The sequence below is a fragment of the Panthera uncia genome (genome assembly GCF_023721935.1).
Source record: "Panthera uncia isolate 11264 chromosome D3 unlocalized genomic scaffold, Puncia_PCG_1.0 HiC_scaffold_8, whole genome shotgun sequence".
Lineage (NCBI taxonomy): Eukaryota > Metazoa > Chordata > Mammalia > Carnivora > Felidae > Panthera > Panthera uncia.
In genome coordinates this window covers 83,345,957-83,372,044 of record NW_026057586.1, presented here as the reverse complement: position 1 = coordinate 83,372,044, position 26,088 = coordinate 83,345,957, and the positions used below count along the sequence as shown (strand labels likewise).

The 26,088-nt window shown below is 35.8% G+C and overlaps 1 protein-coding gene across 7 annotated transcripts in view; it reads left to right on the top strand.

Moving 5' to 3' along the window:
- The window catches only part of IFT81 (intraflagellar transport 81), a 193,417-nt gene that overhangs the window by 107,031 nt on the left and 60,298 nt on the right, over window positions 1–26,088 (top strand). For all 7 annotated transcript variants that reach the window (XM_049619366.1, XM_049619368.1, XM_049619365.1 and 4 more), the window contains 10 exons: window positions 2,190–2,348; window positions 2,868–2,971; window positions 3,376–3,556; window positions 5,680–5,769; window positions 7,625–7,690; window positions 8,003–8,113; window positions 9,941–10,025; window positions 15,741–15,904; window positions 17,545–17,640; window positions 24,888–25,034. In XM_049619366.1, coding sequence (XP_049475323.1) covers window positions 2,205–2,348; window positions 2,868–2,971; window positions 3,376–3,556; window positions 5,680–5,769; window positions 7,625–7,690; window positions 8,003–8,113; window positions 9,941–10,025; window positions 15,741–15,904; window positions 17,545–17,640; window positions 24,888–25,034 — 1,188 coding nt within the window. In that variant the 5' untranslated portion in view covers window positions 2,190–2,204. The remainder of the gene's footprint in view (window positions 1–2,189; window positions 2,349–2,867; window positions 2,972–3,375; window positions 3,557–5,679; window positions 5,770–7,624; window positions 7,691–8,002; window positions 8,114–9,940; window positions 10,026–15,740; window positions 15,905–17,544; window positions 17,641–24,887; window positions 25,035–26,088) is intronic.

Sequence of the window (26,088 nt, the reverse complement as noted above, 5' to 3'; positions counted from 1 at the left end):
CCCCTTGGGCTCTTATGTGGGTAAGTGCTTGTGAATTAGTGTGGCGACTTTCCGCTGGCAGAGGGAGAGTAATTGCTTTTGCTAATTTTAGAGCTCAGAGCCCACTGGGCATAGACAACCTACCTGTTCAGTACATCTTTGTCCTCAGCGGGTGACCACCTGAAAGCTGGTGGGCAACCAGGGGGGAACCCAACTACCTTTTTTTCCTCTCGTGGTAACATTGTACTCGTTTATCCAAGTGATTTGTGTTTCTGAAAGGGAAGAGAAGTATATATGTGTGTATATATGTTATATACTATATATACATAATTTCTAAATCATTAAAATTAAGTAAATATGTGTGTGAAGATTAGGACATGGACTTTTACTTAAAATACTTTTAACAATGAAAAATTTGCATCTCCAGTGTGGATTCTTACTTGATTTATGTAAAAGTTTTCCTTTTATGGATTGAAGGGCACCTCAAAATTTTAAACAGCATTATCTTTTCTGTCTTTTGACTTACTTTTAAACAATAATAATCCTTTACTCATAATTTTATTATAATTATGGAGAAATCATAATATCTTTACATTTGATGTTTTCCAAATATCCAGCTCCACCAATTAAAAAGAATCTATTTTAGAGCAAAATGCAGGCAGCCCCAACTTTGATAAAATAGCATCTATTCATTTCATAGTTAAAAACTGTTAAGGAACACTGAAGTAGTTCTTTCTGTATTTCTTTTTTTAGCAGTTCATTTTTTAATTCATTTTTAAAATTGCTAGTTTAAAAAATTGCCTGCCTGCAAAATTTCTACCACTCCTGCCCCTACTAAACAAGTGATATCTTGATGCAGGAAACACTAGGAACCTTGGTAAAGCCATTTCAGCTGTTAAATAATCAAATATTTAACCTTTTAAAAGTTATAATCACCACCAACCTACTCATGAGTATGTTTGTGTGTGTGTGTGTGTGTGTTTTCCTGGCCTTGGGCCTGTGAATACATTTATTCAGTCTATGGAAAGAAGTCACTGTTTTGATGCAGTGGGTATTCACAGATGGAATTAGGCACAGATATGTCCTTATGGAATTTATAGTTTAGTAAAGAAGAGAAAATGTACATAAATAATTAGTACAAAACAGAAAAGTAACTGTAAGAAAACGGTGCAGATAAAGTGTGATTAACTTGGAGGTCAGGGACTGCTGTTATTCTGACACAGAACATGGGAGATAGAGAATGACTTCCTGGAGGAACGTGCATTTGGAGGGCAGGGCTTGAAAGACTTAGGATTTGCACCTGTGGAGATCAGGCAAGGAACAGGCTTTCTGGGCAAGAAAACAGCATCAGCTGAAGGCAGATGTGGAAAAACTAGGGAGCAGTGACTATTTCAGTCCGGTGAAGTTTAAAAGAGTGAAAGGTAACAATTTGGAAATGAAGTTGGGAAAGCTAAATTGACCTAGATCTTAAAGAGTCTCGAAATCCAAGACATTTGGACTTTGTGAGCAATGAAAATCATACAAATGATTTGGAATAGAAGCGGGGGCCAGAAAACTTGAGGCTGTTACCTTATTGAAGGCACAAGGAAACATAGGCCTGAATTACTCAAGGGTGGCAGAGTCGATGATGGTGAAGAGTGCTTGGTGGAGGAAACCAGAACAAAACCAAAGAGAGTGTACCTAGGCTAAAGCTTGCGCCATCCGTTCAGCTTCAGTTGGGTGTGGCTGTGCACAAATGGGTGCCCAGGGTTGCCAGATCTTATTTTGACCAGAAATTAGGTGTCTGGATTTTAATGTAAAAAAATCGCCCAGTTTTTAAGCATGGGCTGCTAATTAAAACAAAATTAGAAGCATGTCTGTAGCTTAACAAATCTTTACCCCTGGGTAGTTGTGGAGCTGAATGGAAGAGATGTTAATATAGGTGGAATTTATTACTCATTTGTCCATATTAATTCAATGTTAACTCAGATGATTGCTATCATACCAGATGCATATATAAAAACATTTGGTATTAAATATTAACAGTATGTACTGTAACATTTATAATAAAGTCTTCATATTCTGAATTCTTTCAGCAAAACAACCCTTTTCTTAGCATTTTGTGTACTATGTAGAATTATACTTTTCATGCCTACCTCCTATAAACTTAATACTGATTTTTTTCCAGAATGTTTATAACAAGTATTAAGGAATTTTATCTCTATTTTTAGTTATAAGACCTAATTATGAGCGATCAAATCAAATTCATTGTGGACAATCTCAATAAGGAGCCTTTTAGGAAGAACTATAATTTAATAACATTTGATTCCCTGGAGCCAATGCAACTATTGCAAATTCTCAATGATGTTCTGGCTGAGATTGACCCAAAGGTAAGAGTTTTTCTTGTGATGAAAAGGGTAGCAGGAAAGCCAGTTTCTGCCTGTAAGTATCTGTGAGTCTTGGGCAATTTATTTAACCTCTGGGCCTTATTTTCCATGCCTGTAAAGTAAAAATAAATGATCTTTAAGGTTTCTCTACTAACTTAATAATTAAATTACCTACTTGTACCTTATTTAGAAATGATTTCTCTACTTCAAACATAAATAGATTTGGTCTTGGAATGAAAATGCTTTTACAAAAGGTTTTATTGTATTGCAAGTTAGTTCATGTTTCTTATACACTGGTCTTTCCACTGGATACTTTTTGAGCTTGACATTCTTAATACGAATCCTGATCTGACTTGTATGTACCCTCACTTGGAATCTGGGGGCCTCCATACTTCATCTGTTTTATGAAGAGTCCATTGTACCTGTTATGCTCTAGCAGAACAATTTTGTCAATGAGTTTAAATATTGTTCTTTGTTAGATATACAACAATAACATGTTTTTTCAATTTCTTTATTTGTTAGCAAGTTGTTGATATCAGAGAGGAGATGCCAGAGCATACAGCCAAAAGGATGTTGAGCCTTCTTGGTATCCTTAAATACAAACCTCCAGGAAATGCTACAGACATGTAAGAATCTGATCACATGTTGCTTTCTTAAAGCTATGCTTTAATATCCAAACCTTCATAGTCTACAGTCAGAATTTCTAAGTTATACCCGGTCTCCTTTAGTCAATGACTTCAGAATATCACTGAATATCAAAATAATCTTGAACTTTTAATATTATTTTGTCATGGAGAGTCTTAAGTGGGTCATTTCCCCCCTAATCAAACAAGTCAGGCAAATCTATTCCATTTTATCATTTATCCTTTATCTGCCCTTTTAGGTAGAAACAATAATTTAAACCTGCACAGTCAATAAAGCATTAAGGCTGACTATACCAATTTATGGCTCCAATACAACCTCCCCATGTAGTCCAATGATATACTAAAGGTCTAATTTTATGTTTATTGTTGATATTTTCTTTTTGTAGGAGTACCTTTCGTCAGGGTCTGGTGATTGGAAGTAAACCTGTAATTTACCCAGTGCTCCACTGGCTTCTTCAGAGGACTAATGAACTGAAGAAAAGAGCCTATTTAGCTCGTTTTTTAATAAAACTTGAGGTACCAAGTGAGTTTCTTCAGGACGAAACAGTGGCTGATACCAATAAACAGGTATACAATACACAAATGGCGCTTTTAAACTATCTGTAATGGATGTCAATGTGCACATGTTTAAATACTTGTTAATCTCTCTCTAGCTTACTTGCTTCTCTGTATTTCCAGGTGGCACCAAAAGGTAAAATAGTTATTAGTAATGTTCAGCTGCAATCATGTATGAAAATATTGACTTTTTCACACAAATACCATTTCAGTGATAGGGGTATGTAGATAGAAAAAAATCCTGAAATTGGGATTTTAAAGTAATTTATTAAGAATTGTGGGTCAATAGGGTTTTAGGTTTGGGATTGTAGAGTACTTTCCTGATCAATTAGGTGACTATTACAATTTGTCATCCAAGTCAGCGAGAAAGGAACTATCATAATAATTGGGCAAAAGTATAAATTGACACTATCCCAGACAAATCAGGATATGCGAGCCCCTGAGAGGATTGTGTATAGGCAAAGAAGCTAGGTTTGAGATCTCAAAGGACTTCCCAGTCAGGCAGAAGGTAGAGAAAGGGCTAGGAGTTTGAAATTTCAGTGTACTTTCCTTCTAGAGTTTTAGGATATTGGGTTCTGGCCTTACAGTCTTAAAGCTCTTGACTACTGAGGATTCTGGCTGATCTGGCTCTTGGTCCTGGGATTTCAAAGCACATCGCTGATCAAAGACCATGGAAAGAGAGGATTCAAGCTTAAGATTTCAAAGGACTTTGATTTCTAAAAGGTGTCTCAGTTTAGCACTTTGTGCTTTTATTCTATGCTATGTACATAGACTGATTTGTGCCAGTTTGTTGTGAATAGTTTGTCAGTCTTTCTCTCCCAACAGATTATGAGGTCTGTGAAGACAGATATCCTGTCTTATCCATCTTTGTTTTCCTCCAGGGTTTTGTAGAGTTGCTTCTATACAGCATGTACTCAAAATTGGGATTGAATCAAAGCAATAAAAACTAAATGTTTCTTCATCCATGTTTTATTATTTTGGATTGTCATGGCAGTCATTCAAAATAGAGTCAATATTGATCTCTTAAGACATTTTGGGGATTGAAAAGTTTATGTAAATAATCATGTCAAATGTTATAGTAGATACCTTGGGAGAAATACAGCAGAATGAGACCACCCCAACCCCTACATTTGAAGGCTTTACATAATGTAGGAAATGGAGAAGCATAAATGTGAAATATTTTCTCCTCCCTACCCACCCCCATCAATAAACTTGATTAAAACTAATTCCTCTGGAGGAAGTTTATTAATAGTTTTTACTAAATCTGTCCATATAATTCATGTAAGAATTAGTGATAATAAAGACATGTTTGTTCTTGAAGCATATCTGAGATATATATATAAAATGGCTTATATACTTAGCCTGTCATTTAGCACAGACCCTAATAAAAAATGCACATTGTCTTCCTGAATGAAGAGTTTTAGAATAAATGATTTACATATTTGTAGGATATTATCAGTCAGGAAAAATATTATTAATTTTCTGTCATTGCTCACAAAAAATACTATTTTTAAAGAATTTTGGATAAGAGTTGTGATTTTTTTCATTCATTCCACCACTTTTTATTGAATATCTATATCAGTTATGCACCACGCTAGGTCCCAGGGATACATAATCGTACAGGATCAGTAGGATTCTTGTCCTCCTAACTCTCCTTGTCTAATGGTGGGAGAGAGGTAAGTAACTAGACAATTATAATTTTACATGCTATTTACTCTGGAATCATGACACTCTGATCTAGATAGGTATAGGGCTAGAGAAGTCTTCTCTGAAGATGGTGTTATCTATGCTGAGACCTGACAGATGATGAGCTGAAATTATCCAAGTAAGGAAGTCATAGAGTGTTCTCAGAGGAAATAGGGTGTGCAGACTGGAGATGAGAGCCAAGAATATTCCAAAGATTTAAAGATCACCATAGTTGGATGATGTGAGTTAGGGAAGTAACCAGAGAGGAAGCTGGAGAAGTACTTAGTGACCAGATCTTATATACCTACTTTTTTTATATCTTATATGAAAGTATTTTTAATGCCATTCTATAATGGTTTAAGTAATCACTATAAGTTAATGAATAACCTGATTAAGAAAAGCCTATTGGATCTAGTCATTAATTTATAATTTTTTAACTTATCTTTTAGTATGAAGAGCTGATGGAAGCCTTTAAAACTTTGCATAAAGAATGTGAGCAACTCAAGACATCTGGATTTTCTACAGCAGAAATAAGAAGGGTAAAGAAAAGAAAATACAGTAATATTTTTAAAAAATTTTTTTAATGTTTATTTATTTTTGAGACAGAGACAGAGCATGAGCAGGGGAGGGACAGAGAGAGAAGGAGACACAGAATCCGAAGCGAGCTCCAGCCTCTGAGCTGTCACCACAGAGCCCGATGCGGGGCTCAAACTCATGAACTGTGAGATCATGACCTGAGCCGACATCGGACGCTTAACCAAATGAGCCACCTAGGTGCCCCTTAGGACTTTTGGTACATGTTACTTAACATTCTCCAAAAAAATTTTTAACATTCTCAACCAGGCGTGGAAACAATAGAAGTTGCTTCCTCAGGGAGGCTTTCCCTGATCTCCTACGTGAATTAGTTCCCCCAATTCTTTTTGTTTATCACACTTACCAGACTTAGGATTACTTGAATGTCTGTCTTCCCCGCTATTTTTATGCCCTATGAGGGCAAAGACCATGTCTGTATTTCTTGTTCACCACTCTACCCCAGTGTCTATCACAGTGCCCCGTACATGGTAGTTTCTCAGTGAGAGCTTGCTGAGTATATTCGAAATGAAAGATGAACTCATATTAATGGGAGAGAAAGATCCATAAGTAGGATACTTATAGTATGAAGGAAGAATGATAGACCTTCATCCACTCTTCCTCCATTATGTCATGTGAGTAAACTGAAATGATAAAATAACCGAGAGTCTGTCATTTTAATTTCACTATTACCAGGGTGTTTTTGAACATATTCTTTGTAGAAAATATGGTAAGCAAGATAGAAATTAATTCACTTATAATCCCACACTGTATAGATAACTACTATTGACATTTTAGTGAATATATTTAAATCTTTTTCTTCATATTGTGCTATATATAAATGTTGTAATCTGCTTCTTTCAAGTAATGTCATATCATGACTTTTTCTGTCATTAAACATTCTTCTGCACAATTTTTAATGACTTTCATTGTATCGTGCCATAGTTTATTTAAAAATCTTTAGACATTTGGGTAATTTACAAATTTTAGATATAATTAGCATCTGTAAAACTCCTCAGAGAAGTCTTTGGCCTTCCATGAATATTTTATTAGGAAAAATTCCCAGACATGGAATTATCAGGCTAGATGGTATATATGTTTATTTTAAGACTGTTGATATTGTTCTCTAATACAATGCCACCAGGAATGAGTAAGAGTGCCTATATCCTCAGATCCTGTGAATACTGACTAGTGTGTCTATTTTTCTCTTTAGTATTACTGTGATGGTTAGGCTATTCATTCTTTAGGTTTAGGAAGGAATTTTTGTTTGTTTTCACTTGCAAATATTATGGAGCTGTTTAACAGGAAGGTGGTTTATTTTTGAAGCCTTTATTTTTAGGAAGGGAATTGGTTAATTGACAAAACCAGATGCAAATTTATGTCTTGAAAACACCATAGTCTTAAAAATAATTTTGATGGAAAATTGGCAGAATATATAGTTTGGTATTTAACAGAGCAGATGGGATGTCAGCAGCTGTTGTTCATGTTTTTAGACCTGCACACTTTCCATCATAGAAGACTTTTGAAAAATCATGTGCCCATATTTGGAATCAGAGCACAAATGTGCTGGTTGGCAGCTTTACCTTGCTACGTTATAACCTGTTTTATTTGCTTTTCTAAATGAACACCAAGCTGCCAAATAAATTACCCTGCATAAAGAACCCTGGGGAGAAATAAAAATGCCCTTTATCCAAAAGAGGATCTTTGTTCCTTAATTCTCTGGTTATATGTAGTGAAAACGGTCAATGCACAATCATATGACAACTTTATTTGAATTCTACAAAGAATACTTTTCCTTATAATGTCTCCTTGACTACTTTTTAGGATATCAGTGCAATGGAGGATGAAAAGGATCAGCTCATTAAGAGAGTTGAACGTTTGAAGAAAAGGGTAAGGCAAGAATTAGCACTGTAAGACTTTGGCCCCAAGTCCCAAGCACTTGCACAGATTTAGGAATGAAAATGAAGATTAAGCAAGGCATGGGTGTACATCTGAGGATGGACTCAAATAACATTGACAGAAAGGGAATCTCCCCAGGCAGTAGCCCAGAACTTTTAAGACCTGGAGTCTGGAACGTTACTGTCATCTCTAGGGAGTACTGTTTGCCAAAAGGAAATGATAAGTGGATGTCTGAGTCACATGACATGCTAATTTCTTTCTTAAACTTGACAGTAACATGTACTACTTATTCCTTTACTGTAGGTGGAGACAGTTCAGAATCATCAACGGATGCTTAAAATAGCAAGGCAACTTCGAGTTGAAAAAGAGAGAGAAGAATTTCTTGCACAACAGAAACAGGAACAAAAGAATCAGGTATCCTCACAAAAGTTTATATTCTTATGGTGAAAGAAATAGTTCCTTTTGGTTATCCAAATGTAAAGAAAAAAGAATTCTAGATTGTGGAAGTTCATGTTTCCTTTTGTTAATGTGATGGAATACTTCCTCAAAGGATTTTGTGTCACCAGTAACAATAATGCTACTTTTTAGGTTCAGTACCCAGTATATATCTGTGTACTACCTTCTAGCTTGTGCTTAACTCATGTTGAGCCAACATCACAGAGCATTCATCATAATGTTAAGCATTAAGATTAACTGCTGATAAAACTTCCAGAATCTCCAAAGGGTGTCCTGAGATTCGGGGCCTATGAGAACATCCATTTTATTCCACCGATCACAGTATCCACTACTAGACTTTATTCCAGTGGCGAATAAGCAAATCATGAAAAGGTGCAAAATCACCCACATTCCACATTTTTAGACTTTGCCTTAAAGAAAAAATAATTCGGCTAGAAAAGATTATTTTTACTTTATTAAAAATTTGTCTTAGGGGCACCTGGGTGGCTCAGTCGGTTGAGCATCTGACTTCAGCTCAGGTCATGATCTCACGGTCTGTGAGTTCGAGCCCCGCGTCAGGCTCTGTGCTGACAGCTTGGTCTGGAGCCTGCTTTGGATTCTGTGTCTCCCTCTATGCCCCTCCCCCGCTCATGCTCTGTCTCTCTCTCTCTCTCTCTGTCAGAAATAAATAAACATTTAAAAAAAATTTTTAAAAAATTTGTCTTAAAACTGAGTAGACTAGGGGCACCTGGGTGGCTCAGTCAGTTGAGCATCCGACTTTGGCTTAGGTCACGATCTCACAGTTGGTGGGTTCGAGCCCCATGTCGGGCTCTGTGCTTACAGCTCAGAACCTGGATCCTGCTTTGGATTCTGTGTCTCCTTCCCTCTCTGCCCCTCCCCTGCTCACACTCTGTCTCTCTCTGTCTCTCAAAGGTGAATAAATGTTAAAAAAAAATTAAAAACTGAGTAGACTATACATTAAAAATACACTTTGAAACAGCTCCATTTCCTATTCAATGAGATGTTTGGCTCTTTTGGAACTTGATTTGGCATCATGGTAGTTCCACTGCACTAGTAAGCTGCATTGCTTGGTCCCTGAATGGTCATCTAGCATCAGTGTCTGAGACACTGAGAGAGAGAGAGAAAGAGAGAGCAAGAGCGCTCAGTGTGGGGCCTGATGCGTGGCTCAATCTCACAACCATGAGATCATGACCTGAGCTCAAATCAAGAGCTGGATGCTTAACTGACTGAGCCACCCAGGTGTCACACATCAGTGTCTGAGTCTAAGACATCATTTTGTGGCTGGCTCAGTTGGTAGAGTATGCAACTCTTGATCTAAGACCTTATTTGTGAAAATGCTAATATTCCTCAGAATTAAGAAAACCATGTTAGGGGTACCTGGCTGGCCAGGCAGTGGAGCATGCAACTCTTGATCTTGGGGTTGTGGGTTCAAGCACTGGGTGTGGAAATTACTTAAAAATGAAATTAAAAAAGAAAAGAAAACCATTGTTATAACAAGAAAAGCCTGATGCATATATTTTTTTACCAAGTATTTTTCCTTGATCACTAAGTACAACAGATAACTAAAGAAAAAATATCTGAAAGCTTTTTTTAAAAAGCTTTATGTGAAAAGGTATTGAGAAAACCAATTACATTTTGAGCTCAACATAGTAATTTTCTTAGTTCTTATTATTTGTTCTTTTTACATCATAAGAATTACGTGGAACTTGTATTTTTCTTTGCTTGTCCATGTGAGTGGTAGGTCTCAATACACTAAGGAATAATGGATCTAATTATATTTTAAAGCTATTTCATGCGGTGCAGAGACTGCAAAGAGTACAAAATCAGCTGAAAAGTATGCGCCACGCAGCAGCAGATGCAAAGCCTGAAAGTAAGTGGAAACTGTTATATGATCTAGATGATCAGAGAATATTAGTTTAAATCAGTAGTTTTCCTTAAAACAGTCAACTCATGGGAATTAATTATTGTTGAGTGATAGCTCAGCATTTTAGAGTGGCATTTTCTAGTTAATTAATGAGAGTCCTATTGAAGACATCCTTAACTTTTACTGGGGTTTTATGGTTCCCATTCAGTGTTTGGTCAGAAGGTAAAGATAGTGAAAACCACCATGGAGGGAGGCTCTCTGGTATGTGAGTATGTACTTAGGATGGATGTTATGAAAAAGATGGATGGGAAAAATGTGAATAGTTTTAGAGCCTGAGCCATAAAGAAAAGGAATAAAATGCTGGACTCTTAAAGCTTGGTGTTTTTTCTTATATTAGGCTGTGCTAATGACCTGACTGTTGGCACATTAGCTTTACATAGAGGCTAAATTGTTCTGATACCTGAGATAATACCACCAAACCCATCTTAGGCATTTTAAAAGTATTTTCGCTCATCAGAAGGGAGACCATGTAAACTGGAGGAGCAGTGGAAAGCTATCATTGGTACTGGAGAAATATTCCAGTGTAAATATCTGGCTGTTCAAGCGTTAACTCATCTTTCTGTAGTATTCTATGAAATACTATGCTCCAAGCTATGATTCATAGAATAAAAAAGATAGACGATAACAATAACAATTGTTGGCAACAATGTGGAATTGTTGCTGGCGGGAAGGTAAAATAGTGTGACTTCTTTGAAAAACGTATCTGGCAGTTTCTCAAAATGACCCAGCATGTTTCATTCCTACGTATCTACCCAAGAGAATTGAAAACATATGTCCACACAAAGTCTTGTACACAAATGTTCATAGCAGCCTTATTCATAATAGTCAAAAAGTGGAAACAGCCCAAATGTCCCTAAACTGATGAGTGAATAAACAAAATGTGGTGTATCCATGCAATGGAATGCCAAGGAATGAAGTACTGATACATGCTACAACACGTATGAACCTCAAAAACATGTTAAGTAAAACTAGTCATAAAAGACCACAGATCATATGATTCCATGTGTATGAAATGTCCAGAATAAGCAAATCCAGAGAGATAAAATCCAACTAGTGATTACCTAGGGCTCAGGAGTTTTAAGGCGGGGACAGCTGTGTGTGTGTGGTGGAGGGAGGAAGGGACTGCTAATGGGTATAGAGCTCCTTTGGAGCCGATAAAAATGTCCTAGAATTGATTGTGGTGCTAGTTGCACAACTCTGTGAATTTACTAAAAACCATTAAATACTTTAAATGGATGGATTTTATGGCATGTAAATTGTATCTCAATACAGCTGTTAAAAAAGATAATACAGTATTTCCTTAATTCTAGACACATATTCTTTCCCATTTTAGTTGTTTTTGCCATTGGGGTATATGTTACATTTTATATGTACATTTAACATGGTATTTGTTACTTAATCAATGGCATCTTAGAATCAAGGAAGTATGGTATATTTAATTCATATTTTAAAAACCAGTATAGTGTTGCCTCTAAAATATATGGTTAATACATGTTAATTGGTGACTTTCCATAGACTCTCTCACTCCTCTTAGTCTTATAAATTCAGGTTCAAGCAATACCTGGAAGTTGCCGTGCATTTAGTTGTTGGTGTCATTTCATTCTTTATTCACTAAGTTTTTACTTTCTAGGAGAATGTTAATTTTCAGGACAAAGAAAATAATTTTTTTTTCTTTTAATGTTTATTTATTTATTTTGGGGGAGAGAGGTAGGGAGGGGCAGGAAGAGAAGGAGACAGAAAATCCCAAGCAGGCTCTGCACTGTTAGCACACTGTTAGGATTTCACAAACTGCGAGATCATGCCCTGAACCGCAGTCAAGAGTTGGACACTTAACTGACTGAGCCACCCAGGTACCCCCAAGAAAATAACTTATGATTTTTTTCTCCTCAGTGTGATGTATATCTTTTTAGTGTATATTCTTTGGATTTGATGTAGTTTCCTTCAAAACTTACTGTAAAAATTAAGACAGATCTTCAAAAGAAATCTCTTGTAGCCATTTAAAAATTAATATCAATAAGTGATTTGCATAGGCCTACTCTTACTAAGAAATTATTAGAAATTACCATTAATAGTGAATTTATTGAGGGGCACCTGGGTGGCTCATTTGTTTAAGCATCCAACTTCAGCTCAGGTCATGATCTCATGGTCTATGAGTTCGAGTCCCATGTTGGGCTCTGAGCTCACAGCTCAGAGCCTGGATCCTACTTCAGAATCTTTGTCTCCCTCTCTCTGCCCCTCCTCCGCTCATGCTCTGTCTGTCTGTCTGTCTCTCTCTCTCAAAAATAAATAAACATTAAAAAATTTTAAAACTAATAGTGAATTTCTTGAAATGAAGGTAATGTGTGTAAGAATTGAAAGATTTTGTATGCAGAAAAAAATTGATCAGTGAAGTTTAATACAGTTTAAAATGTTCTTCAGTATCTGTTATCTTCAATTTTATTAGGTTAAATACGTTGTTATTATGTATTAATTCTGACAACTAAACATAATATCCAAAGGTATTTATAGCATTTGTAATACTTCATTTTTTATTTGAATTGATAGTCTTTATTTTACTTTGGCTTTCTACCTAAAGAGAAATTATTTGGGCCAGGGAGTACATAATTACCCACTTAATAATAAAATTTACAAATAAAATTGTGTTTTATGCATCTCTTCTGATGCTGGTGTAAAATATTAATGTGAGTAATGTTAATAGATGCTACTAAATAAAATCAATTACATTGTTAAGTAGTAATAGAAATAATTGGCTCAAACCTATAGTGCATTAATTCAATTTTTATTGAACATCTACTGCATGTCAGGTACTGTGCTGGGTGCTAGGAATAGAAAGCAAAGATATTTAGGATCTCACAGTCTAATACAGGAACGACAGGCAGTGAACAGTTATAATGCAGCATCACTAATTTGCTGATGGAGCCCAGCACAGGGTTCTATGAGAACAAAGAGACAAAGCACTGAACCCTGTCACAGAGTCAAATGGCTTCCTGGATGAGGTGGCACCTGAGTTAAGTTCAAGTTGGAAAGGTAAGGAATAGAAGACATTCCATGCCAAGGCACAGTAACCAGAAAGAACATAAATATAATAGATGAAGTAGAGATAAAAGGGTAGGCTATTCCTGACTGCTTGTCTTTGAAAAGAAGGCAAGAAGGAAGAAAAAAAAAAAAAAACAGAAAAGAAAAGAAGGTAATAGAGGGAGTGTGCAAATGAATGAGAAAGACAGTACCGTGCCTAGACTGATTGTGTGCTGGTGACTGTGATAGTGATTGTGATAGGGGTGATTGTATGCTGGGGATTGTGATGGGGGTGATTATGTGCTGGAGGAGAGAGTCAGTTAGACAAACAGAAATTGAAGATTTGGGAGGAGAAGGTGAGAGTTGATAACAGCCTTTCCTGTGTGTAGGGCATTGAGTGTTCTGCAGCAATTGCCACAATATGTTAATTGTTGGCGTATCTGACTCTGACTCAACTAAACTCCAGACTAGTCACCAAGTCATAATTGGTCTTTCTATTTCCAGGCCCTAGCATGCTAAATTACACAGAGCAGGCATTCAGTAAATAGTCTGTTAAGTAGTTAGGAGGTGGGAGTAGAGACCAAAACCCTGGATAGGAAGAAAATGATCTTTTCCACAGATAGGAGGAGAATCAAATGAGAAAAACAGGGCTGAAAACACAAAAATAAGGTATTATGTGTGTAATATGTGTTCTTTGGGGCAGGGTGTAGGGAGCAGGAAATTAAGGAGTTCTTGCTTTGTGGACATCTTTCTGGGAAATAGGCTTAAGGGTTGTATTCAGCAGCCCAGGAAAAGAGTAGATAAAACATATTTAATTGATCCAGGTATTTCCTTTAAGAAGGTCTATCTAAATTTTTTAAGTAACAAAAAATAGCTTATAGAAAGTTTCTATTTACTTGAATAACATGAAAAGTGTTTTTAGTGTAGGAATGTGCTTTGTATTTTTTCAGAGTAATAGCCATATTATAAAACATTCATGGAAGTTAATTCATCTTTATACTCTATACTTATTCGTGAGATTTATTATATAAAAGAAGCTACTCATTCTTTTGTAGGGTCAGAGAGATGTTTTCAGAGGGTTTTTAACCAGAAAGTTTGCTGAGATCTTAGTGATCATATATTTAATTTCACCAGGATTTTGAAAGATATTTTTTTAAAAGCTGCATAGAGAATATGACTACTCTTCAAGGTCTTAAGTTAAAATTTTTAAGAGAAGAATTTTAAATGTGATGGAAACCCTATTTTGATGTTTCTTAACAGTTTTATTGAGGTAAAATGGATGTTTAATAAACTGCACATATTTGAAGTATATATTTGATATGTTTTGACAAAATGCACACACTGTTGAAACCATCAACCTTAAGATAACAAATATAACCATCACTCCCAAACATTTTCTTGTGTCCTTTGTAATATCTCACTTTTGCCCCTTTGTGCCCCTCTACCCATTGCCAGGCAACCACTTTCTGTCACTATACAGCAGTTTGTATTTTCTAAAATTAGAATCTTTCTTTTAAATAGAAAAGATAATATTTAAGAATTTTAAATCTTTGAAAACTTTTAGTATTTGATTCTTTACACCTCTGGTTACGTGTAGTATGTTTAAGAACTTGACAATGGAAAAAACAGTCACCTAATAGCCAAAGGAGCCAGGATGTAGATTTAATCGGAAACCACATAGGAATGACTGCCTAATTATAGTGTGATTCATTAAATACTCCCTCTTCCCTCCCTTTCCCCCGTCCCCAAAAAGGGGGAAAAATTGTAGGGATGAATGGAAAATGTGTGATTTTGCCATTAATAAAGTTTTACATGTTAATATATAGTTAGCACAACAGAACTAAAAATAATTTTTAAGGTTTTGGGCCAAATTTATTAAGCAATCTACCTACGTAGATTACTTAAACCGGAAATCCAGTGTTTTAAAAAGTCAAGCCAGAATTTGTAAACGTGTCATGGAAAGATCTGAAATAAACCTTTTAAAGCTCTCTAGGCTGGGAATTTATAACAAAACTATTATTCACTGAAAATCTATGTATGTGTATGTGTACTCTGCCAAAATAAGAAAACTTTCAAACACTTTAAAACCTTTAAAATACAATTTAAGTTGCCACTTACTGTAAGCTAATACTTTACAATATCAAAACTACCAACATGGAAAGCCAAAAATGTTTATGAATGTAGATAATTTTTTTTTTTTTTGGATTCTGACTTGTACCTTTGGTAATATTTTCATTGGTTTGAAGCTGACAAATTATAATGTATTACCATTTATGAAATATTAGAATAGAAATATAAATTGCATCAGAAGTATTGTTAAAGAAAAAGAATAAATGGCCACTTATAGAACAAAGAATCTGGGTGGAATTTCATTTGTGTTGTCATTCAAAAGATTTCAATGGTTGGGGCTCCTGGCTGGCCCAGTCGGTAGAGCTTGTGACCCTTGATATTGGGGTCATGAGTTTGGGCCCCATCTTGGGTGTAGATTACTTTTTTAAAAAATTGAAAAAATATTTCAGTGGTCAATTTTGTATTATACAGAATGCTTTCAATAGATAAGCCTATTATTCAGGTCTCATATTTTAAAGTGTACAAAGTATCACTATACCTACTCTCTTGGGCTGAATAATTATTTTATTTTTAAAGGTTTAATGAAGAGACTAGAGGAAGAGATAAAGTTTAATTCTTATATGGTAACTGAAAAATTTCCTAAAGAATTAGAGAGCAAGAAAAAAGAATTGCATTTTCTACAAAAAGTGGTTTCAGAGCCTGCCATGGGCCATTCTGATCTTCTTGAACTAGAATCTAACGTAAGTGGCAACCAGTCTTCTTTTTATGACTCCCAATTTTATCTCATCCCCAGTCCTGTGAAAATTATATGAACTGCTTTCTGTGGTGTCCTGCTCTTGACTCTTAAGTTCCCCTGTGCTGAGTTGACAGTTTTTATGAGGAGTTGTTCTTTGTGAGAAATTATAGCATGTAATGCCGTTACTTAATCTACATGATGTTATACAGACTTAGTCAACTGATTAGGAAACTAAACAGCTTGAATATATAAATTAATGCATATCATTGACTCATAGGTTTATGTATTCATAATATAATCATTTAGATGGTAAATTTTTAAATATTTTGCATATCATTATTTTTTATTTCCAAGAATAATATTATAGCAATTTTATATTTAAAGCTAATATTTTTATTTGCTTTTTCATGCCTGCTTTGGAATTACTAAAGTTTCTTGTAATGTTCATTGAAACTTGGTTTCATATTATTACATTTTTGTTCCATAGAAATAAAGCACCAATCAGATGTATATTTTTTAAAAATAAGAATTAAATGGTATGATGATTGATTGAAAGATTTTGGCTCGCTAATCCATTAATGTGCGTAATATGTACTTAATGCCCACTCTGATTAAATACATAATTCTGGCCATTTTATTCTTTTAATTTACTTAAAGAAATTAGATGTTCAAGTGACATTTGGCTCAAATTAATGTCATAGAATTAACAGGAGTACTCTAGTCTTTTTAAAGGATAGTTATACTGAAGCCATGTAATTTTTTTTTTTTTTATTTCTTGAGGGACTATCTACTTTTATTGGCTTTATTCACTTTTATTTTGTTACATTTGGTAAAGGGTTAATGAGTAAGATAAATGGCAGCTATATAGAATCACAGGTCATTAGAACAGGAAGGGTTATTAGATGTCATCCATGAACCCAAAAACTCTCAGTTGGGTTCATGAATTCCTTACACTAAATCCCTTGGGAATGTTAGTCTGGATTTTCTTTATCACTTGCAGTGACTTGTAAGTCACAACGTAGGTGAGGGATAACTTCAGATTTTTAGAAATTGTCTTTTTGATAATAATTTATAAAATTTCATGTAGAATGCTTCAGGATAATTTCAACATGGATGGTTAAATCCATATAAATAATCAAAGTGTGTAAATATATATCATGAACTATGAAATGTAAATTGTTTCTAAAAATAATCATAGTAACCTACTTAGAACATTAATGGACCTGTTCCTCCCATGAAATCACTGAGATGAAAACTGAATTCAGGGACACCTGGGTGGCTCAGTCGGTTGAGCATCCGACTCTTGATTTTGGCTCAGGTCATGATCCCAAGGTTGTGGGATTGAGCCCCATGTTGGGCTCAGTGTTGAGCGTGGAGCCTGCCTAAGATTCTCTCTTTCTCTCCCCTCTACTCCTCTCCCTCATTTGTGTGTACTCTCTTGCTCTCTTTCCCTCTCCCCTCCTCTCTTTCTGTCTCCCCCTCTCCCCCCACCCCTCTCTGTCTCACACACACACACACACACACACACACACACACACACACACACACAACTATGTAAGTTCAAAGTTTGGTTTGGCTAGATGTTCCCTAGTTTATGTAATCATAGGGAGAGTTTTAACCTTTTTTACTTTCATGCTGTTTTAGATAAATGAAATAAACACACAGATAAATCAGCTGATTGAAAAGAAAATGATGAGAAATGAGCCAATTGAAGGCAAACTCTCACTATACAGGCAACAGGTAAGACCACTCTTTTGGCTTTCATATTTAGATCTTTAATCTTATTGGTGAACATCTTCATAAATACCCTATGCTGTGTTGTGGATAGTCTTAAAGTGAGAAGGAAGTAAAGAGTAAATGTTCTTGGGGCGCCTGGTGGCTCAGTTGGTTGAGCATCCGACTTCAGCTCAGGTCATGATCTCACGGTTCATGAGTTCAAGCCTTGTGTCGGGCTCTGTGCTGACAGCTCAGAGCCTGGAGCCTGTTTCGGATTCTGTGTCTCCCTGTCTCTCTGTTCCTCCCCTGCTCGCCCTCTGTCTCTCTCTCAAAAATAAATAAAGATTAAAAAAAATTTTTTTTAAAGAATAAATGTTCTTCTGTTATTGCTAATCTCCAGATTATAACAAAGAATTTGTGGAAAAACCATAAAGACACATGTTTGAGTTTGAAATTCAATACACCTGACAATGCTTAGTTTCCTTAGCATCTGCCAACTGTGATGATAATCTATTTGTGCTTATATCTGTAAGTGTGGAATTTGATTTAAAAAAATTTTTTTAACATTCATTTGTTTTTGAGAGATAGAGAGAGACAGAGTATGAGCAAGGGAGGGGCAGAGAGAGAGGGAGACACAGAATTCAAAGTAGGCTCCAGACTCCAAGCTGTCAGCACCGAGCCTGACGTGGGGCTCGAACCCACAAACCATCAGATCATGACCCAAGCCGAGGTTGGACCCTAACCGACTGAGCCACCCAGGTGCCCCAAGACCCTATGGTGTTCTTTTAACACGTTCCTTTGTTTCCTGTATTTCCTGAAAATTCTGGTTTGATATTTTTTGGCAAGAATACTTTCTAGGTAGCATTATGTACTTCCATTTGGAGGTGATAATGTCTGATTGTCTCTTCTTTTTGGAATGTTAACAGCCATTGATTATCATTGCTCATCTGTTAATTTCATTAGGGTTTATAAAATGTTGATACTTGGGGCACCTAGGTGGCTCAGTTGGTTGAGCATCTGACTTTGGCTCAGGTCATGATCTCACGGTTTGTGAGTTGGAGCCCCATATGCACCTCGCCGTTGTCAGCACAGAGCCCATTTCAGATCTTCTGTCCCTCTCTCTCTGCAACTCCTCCGATCTTTCTCTCTCTCTCTCTCTCTCTCTCTCTCTCTCTCTCTCTCTCAAAAATAAATGTTGTTAAAAACTGTTGATACTGTGATTCTTTCTTCAATTATTAGCTTGACTGCCTCTATGGAAAAACCTCTCATCAACTATTTGGTTAAACTGAGCTATAGTTCACATAGGAAAGGCAGGGTACATGCTTGATTCTTTATTTATCAGTTTTCAAAAAGAATTTGTTTCCTCCACCTCATTTTCATCCTCCAACAGTAAAAGTGATCAATTAAGGTTAGTTTTTAATTTTTTGGTTCCTCATTTATTTAATAATTATGGGGTCTATCCATCAAGAAGAGCTAACAATTATAAATGTTTATGCACCGAATTTGAAAGCACCCAAATATATAAAACAATTAATCACAAACATAAGCAATCGTATTGGTAAGAATACAGTAATTTCAGGGGACTTGAATACTCCACTTATAGCAATGGACAGAACATCTAGATATTTAACATCCTTATGAATCATAGATTTAATTCTATTTGATAAGTTTAGTATTTTCCTTGATGATGCTCAAATTGTCCCATTTTTTAATACTAGGAGGCTTTTCAAGTTAACTTTTGGTTCCTTTTTAATATTCTCTTCGTCTTTGATATTGTCTTTGCTTTCTGGTTTGATAAGAATATTTCTATGTTCATCTTTTATATTTCCTTCTCTAGGCTTGGAATTAGACTTCCTTCTATGAGCCTGATTTGTTTCATTAGGAAATGATATATAGCAACTGAAATTTGGGTATTAGGATTTCTCATTGCTCCTTGAGTGGCCCTTATTTTTAGGTCTTTTTTGTGGACAAAGCTAAGAAATAGTTTTTTTCTTCCTCTCTTCCTAATGTCACCCTGAGTTCATATTTACCCTTCCAGTTTAGATTCAAGGCTACTGGGCTTCTGCTTAACCTCATCAGTCTCACATCTTTCTCCTTATCCCACACTGGAAATTCTGGTTCTCAGTAATACCAACATCATTTAATCCTTTATTTGCTTTAATCCACACTTTATACACAACAGTTTCAAAATAAAAGTAACAATACTACCACCAAAAATATGATTACTGCTGAAAATTGTTTTTTATTTTGTTTTGTCCTTAGGATATATGCCACTAGGAATATACAAATTACTGTTTTGAACTCACTTAGAATAGGTCCTCTATATGGTTATGCCACACATTAAACTGGATACATATGTATGTTTATTTTTATTTTTAGGGATTAGTTTTATGATCTTTTAAAATATTTACATGATTCCAAGTCAATTCTAAAAAACAAAAAAATATTCAAAGACATTTTTAGCATCTACTCCTGTGCTATCTATCCTAATATTTTCTTCCCTCATAGGTAATTTTTTTTTAATTTTTAAAGTCGGGGCGCCTGGGTAGCTCAGTCGGTTAAGCGGCCGACTTTGGCTCACTCAGGTCATGATCTCGTGGTCCGTGAGTTCGAGCCCCGCGTCGGGCTCTGTGCTGACAGCTCAGAGCCCGGAGCCTGTTTCAGATTCTGTGTCTCCCTCTCTCTGACCCTCCCCCATTCATGCTCTGTCTCTCTCTGTCTCAAAAATAAATGTTAAAATATTTTTTTTTTAATTTTTAAAGCTAATTATTCCACTAAAAATAATGTTATATATGGGGGACCTGGGTGGTTGGTTAAGTATCCAACTCAATTTTGGCTCAGGTCATGATCTCACAGTCATGAGAGCATCGAGCTCTGGACTGGGGGTGGAGCCTGCTTAAGATTCTCTCTCTCTCTCTCTCTCTCTCTCTCTCTCTCTCTCTCCCTCTCTCCCCCCACCCCCCACCTCATTCTTCCTCTCCCTCTCTCCCCCACCTCTCTCTCCCTCTCCCCGTCTCCTTCTGCCCCTCTCCCCTGCTCACGGGTGCACACATGTTCACGTGCACTCTCTCTCCCTCTCAAGATTAAAGTAAAAAACAAAACAAAATAATAATATTATATATACATAGATCCATATATCTCCCTTCTGAGAGAAGGAATCACATACACACTTTTCTTTTTAAAATTCTTAACAGTATATGCTGCTAAATAGAATAGTCTTTATTCCTTTTTTTTACAACTTTATTGAGATACAATTCACATACCATATAATTCACTTGTAAAATGCACAATTCAGTTTTTAGTATATTCACAGAATTGTGCAACCATCACCACAATCAATTTTATTTATTTTATTTTATTTTTTTAGTGTTTATTTGTCTTTGAGAGAGAGTCCAAGGAGGGGAGGGGCAGAGAGAGAGACACACACACACAGAATCCAAAGCAGGTTCCAGGCTCTGAGCTGTCAATACAGAACCCGACATGAGACTCAAGCCCACGGACAGTGAGACCATTGACCTGAGCTGAAGTCGGATGCTTAACTGACTGAGCCACCCAGGCACCCCCCACCACAATCAATTTTAGAACATCTAAACCTATTAGCAGTTACTTCCCATTTCCTTCCCAACCTTCAGTCGTAGGCAACTACCAGACACCAAGCTGTCAGTATAGATTTGCCTGTCATGGACATTTCATATTAATTCACTCAAATGATATGTGATCCTTTGTGACTGGATTCTTTCACTTGGCATAGTTTTTAAAGTTCATCCATGTTGGGGCACCTTGGTGGCTCAGTTGGTTGAGCATTCAACTTCTGCTCATGTCGTGATCTCACAGTTTGTGGGTTCGAGCCCCACATCAGGCTCTGTGTTGACAGCTCAGAGCACAGAGCCTGCTTTGGATTCTGTGTCTGCCTAGCTCTCTGCCTCTTCCCCGCTCATGCTCTGTCTCTCTCTCTCTCTCTCTCTCTCTCTCTCTCTCTCTCAAAAATAAATAAACATTAAAAAAAAATTTCAAGTTCATCCATGTTGTAGCATGAGTCAGTACTTCCTTCTTTTTGTTACTGAATAATATTCCATTGTATGGATAGATCATGTTTTGTTTATCTATACATCAGTTGATGGACATTTGGGTTATTTCTACCTTTTGGCTATTATGAATAATACTGCAGAGGACATTCTTGTACAAGTGTTTGTATGAAAATATGGTTTCATTTCTCTTGAGTATATTCCTAGGAGTGGAATTGCTGGTTCATTTGATAATTCTGTGTTTAACATTTTGAGGAAATGCCAGACTGTTTCCAAACCAGTCCTACCAATAGTGTATGAACACATTCATTCCTCCACATTCTTGCCAACACTTGTTATTATCTGCTTTTTCCTTTTTATCATAGCCGTCTTAGTTGGTATGCTTATTCCAGTTCATGGTACATAGTATCCCACTGAGTGCTTATACCACCTTTCATTCAGCCAGTCACTAGTTGATGGACATTTGGGTTGTTGCCATTCTTTTGCAATTGCAAGTCATGCTTCCATGAACAGATTTTTGCCTATGTCTTTGCACATGTTTGCCAGCGTTATCTTTAGGATATAGTCCCAGAGGTGAGATCGCTCCGTCAAAGGGTAAATGCGTATGTAACTTTGTTAGATGTTGCCAGATTCCTCTCCATAGAAGTTGCAGCATTTCTTGTTCCCACCTGCCATGCAAGAGAGTGCCTGCCTCCTCACTGCCTCCAGTATGTGGTTGAACTTTTAGAGTTTTGCCATCCTTGTAGATAAGAGATGGTATCCTGTGATAGTTTTAATTTTCACTTATCTTATTATAAACAAGGTTGAGCATCTTCTCACATGAGTAACAGGTGTTTTAATTCTTTTTCTGTGAATTGTCCCTTCATGTCCATATCCCCACTTCTCTATAGGGTTGTTGGCCTTTTTTCTTTATGTATTAGAAGTATTTACTCTTTGTCTGGTTTATAATTGTAACGTTTTCCTCCAGCTTGGTGTTTGCCTTTTTATTTGTTTATGGTGCTGTTATATCACCATGGGAAAGTTCTTCATTTTTATGAAATCAAATTTAATAGTTCTTTCTCTTATTATTTTACGTTTTGAGTCATATTTAGGAACATTTTTCCCTCTTGTAAGTTATAGTGAAATTTACTCAGGTTTTCCTTTTGGACTCCTATGATTTAATTTTTTATATTTAAATCCCTGATTTATTTAGATTTTTTCTGGTTATATGCTATTTATTGTATATGGCTATCCCATTATCTAATTGTCCTAATATCAGTTAGTAAAAAATACATTTTTCACCTATGGATTTGAGATTCTGACTTTGTTTTATTTCAAATTTAAGAATGATACTGGGGGCACCTGGGTGGTTCAGTCGGTTGGGCATCCGACTTCGGCTCAGGTCACGATCTCACTGTCCGTGAGTTCGAGCCCCGCGTCGGGCTCTGGGCTGACAGCTCAGAGACTGGAGCCTGTTTCGGATTCTGTGTCTCCCTCTCTCTCTGACCCTCCCCTGCTCATCCTCTGTCTCTCTCTGTCTCAAAAATAAATAAATGTTAAAAAAAAATTAAAAAAAAAAAAAAGAATGATACTGGATTTATTTGTGTATTTTCTATTGTTCCATTGGCCTGTCCAGGTACACATATTAACTTATTTGCAGAAGCTTTATAGTCAAGTTCAAATAACTGATAAAAGTACCCACCTTCACCTCCAATTGCTCTACTTTTTCAGGGTTTTCCTTGCAATTCTTGTTTGTATGTTCTTTCAGTAAGCTTTATTACCAACTTGCCTAGCTCTTGAAAAAAAAACATAGTTTTTTAATTATTGGGTTTGCTTTATATTTATCAGTTACTTCAGAACTTACATCTTTATGATATTTGATCTTTATGATATGATGTTCTTCCCATCTAAGAACATGTTATGTGTCTCCATTTGTTCAAGTTTATGTTTTTTGTCTTTCAGGAGTGTTTGTTTTCCTCAAAGTTTTGGAACTTCTCTTGGCTCCACATCTTATTTTTTGCTTTTATAACTGAGGGCTTTTCCTCCCTTATGTCTTCTGACTGATTTGTCTATGAATACTACTGATTTGTTTACTATGGTTTTCCCATGGTTTCTCTTCTCTTTTTTTTAGACATACAATCATATACTATGAAAATTCCAACTTTTCCTGTCAAATTCTTATGCTTCTAATTGCTTTCTCCTGTCTAATGGTATGAGCAAATACCTTCAACACAATATTAAATTATAGTAGAGATAGTGGGCGTTTTTACCTTGTTCCAGACTTAGTGGGAGATACTCTCATGTTCATTAAATAAGATCCTGTTTTGGACTGAGGTTTATATTTATTTATTTTATTGTGTTAAGGAGGTATACTGTCAATTCCTGTATGCTTCTGGTACTCATCATTTCTTCTCTCTTTTTTTGGCTGGAATAATTCTATGGATAGAAACATTCCTTCGTCATCTGTCTTTTCATTTTTTAGACAGAAAGAATAGACTGGTTTAAAGGGTTTGTATTAGAGATTTCCCCTCTCCTGTCAAGTTTGTGTGAAGAAAATATTTGTACTATTTCACTTAAGAAGACAGTTTGGCTAATGTTTTTCTTACACTAGTACAGCTGTGGTTCATTTGAGGAAATCCCCCAAGAGTTGCTAAGTAATGGAAAGTGCTGTGTTCATGGCTGAGAACAGCCATTTGGATTGTGTAAACATTTGCATAATTCCGGTGAGTCAGATGTTTGGTTTTAAACCTGCACTTCATTTATTAGAATGCCCCAAATATAATAGATGTTTTAACATTTCGTTTTAAAAGTATGGCTATTGAATTTAGGTAAGATAACCTGTGTTGTAGTTTTGAGAATAAAACATTCTTGTTTTCTTCTGGTGAAAGGAAAGCTACCATGAAGAAAAACACTAGAATTAGGGATAGCTTCTATTTGCTTACCTAGAAAGTATCTTCATTAACATTTGAGTGTTACCTGACAATATTTGAATATGTATAATACTATTGTATTTTTGTTTCTCTGCTGATATAGCGGTATTTTCAGGGCTTTTGTCTTCCAAAATGTCTTTGGGTTGATATTTAATATACATTACATGCTCATATTAAACATATAACTAGTGATGACAGGTAGTAGGGTATTGGTTAGGAGAAGCCAACCAGATACTGAAAGTTTAGCTTGGGAAAATCTAAAAAATAAATAATTTCACAAGATAATAGAAAGTTGATTGTATGTCTAATTTCACATTCATATTTTATACTCAATTAGGCATCCATCATTTCTCGTAAAAAAGAAGCCAAAGCTGAGGAACTTCAGGAAGCGAAGGAGAAGTTAGCCAGCCTAGAGAGAGAGGTATCAGTGAAGACAAATCAGACCCGCGAATTTGATGGCACTGAAGTTTTGAAGGGAGATGAGGTAAGTTGAGGTATCTAATGGGACAAAGTTATGAGTATTGCTTTTGTTTGATACCATTCATGTGTTTTACTTTTTTGGTTTAAATGTCAGTAATGGAAAGTTCATCTTATTTTATAAAACCTATTTATTTAAAACTGAAAAGTCTTTGCAATGGTATTAAGATATTCTTGATATATAATGACATAGATCTTAGTGATTTAACAACATAATATTCCAAATTTTCCCTTTTTAATTGGGTGAATTTATGTTGGATTTATTTATTATAAGTATTAAGTTATAAAAGTAAAACAAAATGACTAGGAATTAACAGGTAAGACAAAAATTCATATTCCTTGATAAATGTAATTCCATAAAGGGCTGAGAAAGTATCATCACTCAGTTACTTTGTCAATAATGTGTATTTGGCCACTGAGACTGGTACCATTTAAATGACTTCATTGTAGGAGTACTACATGGCAATGAGAAACAATGAAATATGGCCCTTTGTAGCAACGTGGATGGAACTGGAGAGTGTGATGCTAAGTGAAATAAGCCATACAGAGAAAGACATACCATATGTTTTCACTCTTATGTGGATCCTGAGAAACTTAACAGAAACCCATAGGGGAGGGGAAGGAAAAAAAAAAAAAGAGGTTAGAGTAGGAGAGAGCCAAAGCATAAGAGACTCTTAAAAACTGAGAACAAACTGAGGGTTGATGGGGTGTGGGAGGGAGGAGAGGGTAGGTGATGGGCATTGAAGAGGGCATCTTTTGGGATGAACACTGGGTGTTGTATGGAAACCAATTTGACAATAAATTTCATATATTAAAAAAAAGAAAAAATAAATGACTTCATTGTAGATGCTTATAAATTTTAAAAATACAACTATATCTAATGTTGCTATATACTTAAATTTTTGAACAATGTTTCAACAGCTGTTATTTCATTTATCCTTCTTTCAGACTCATGAGATTAGTAGGACAAGTAATATTGTCATTTATATATATGGCTAAATTTAAGCACCAAAAATATAATTCCCCATCTCATTTTCATAAAATTAGCTCAAGAATGAATG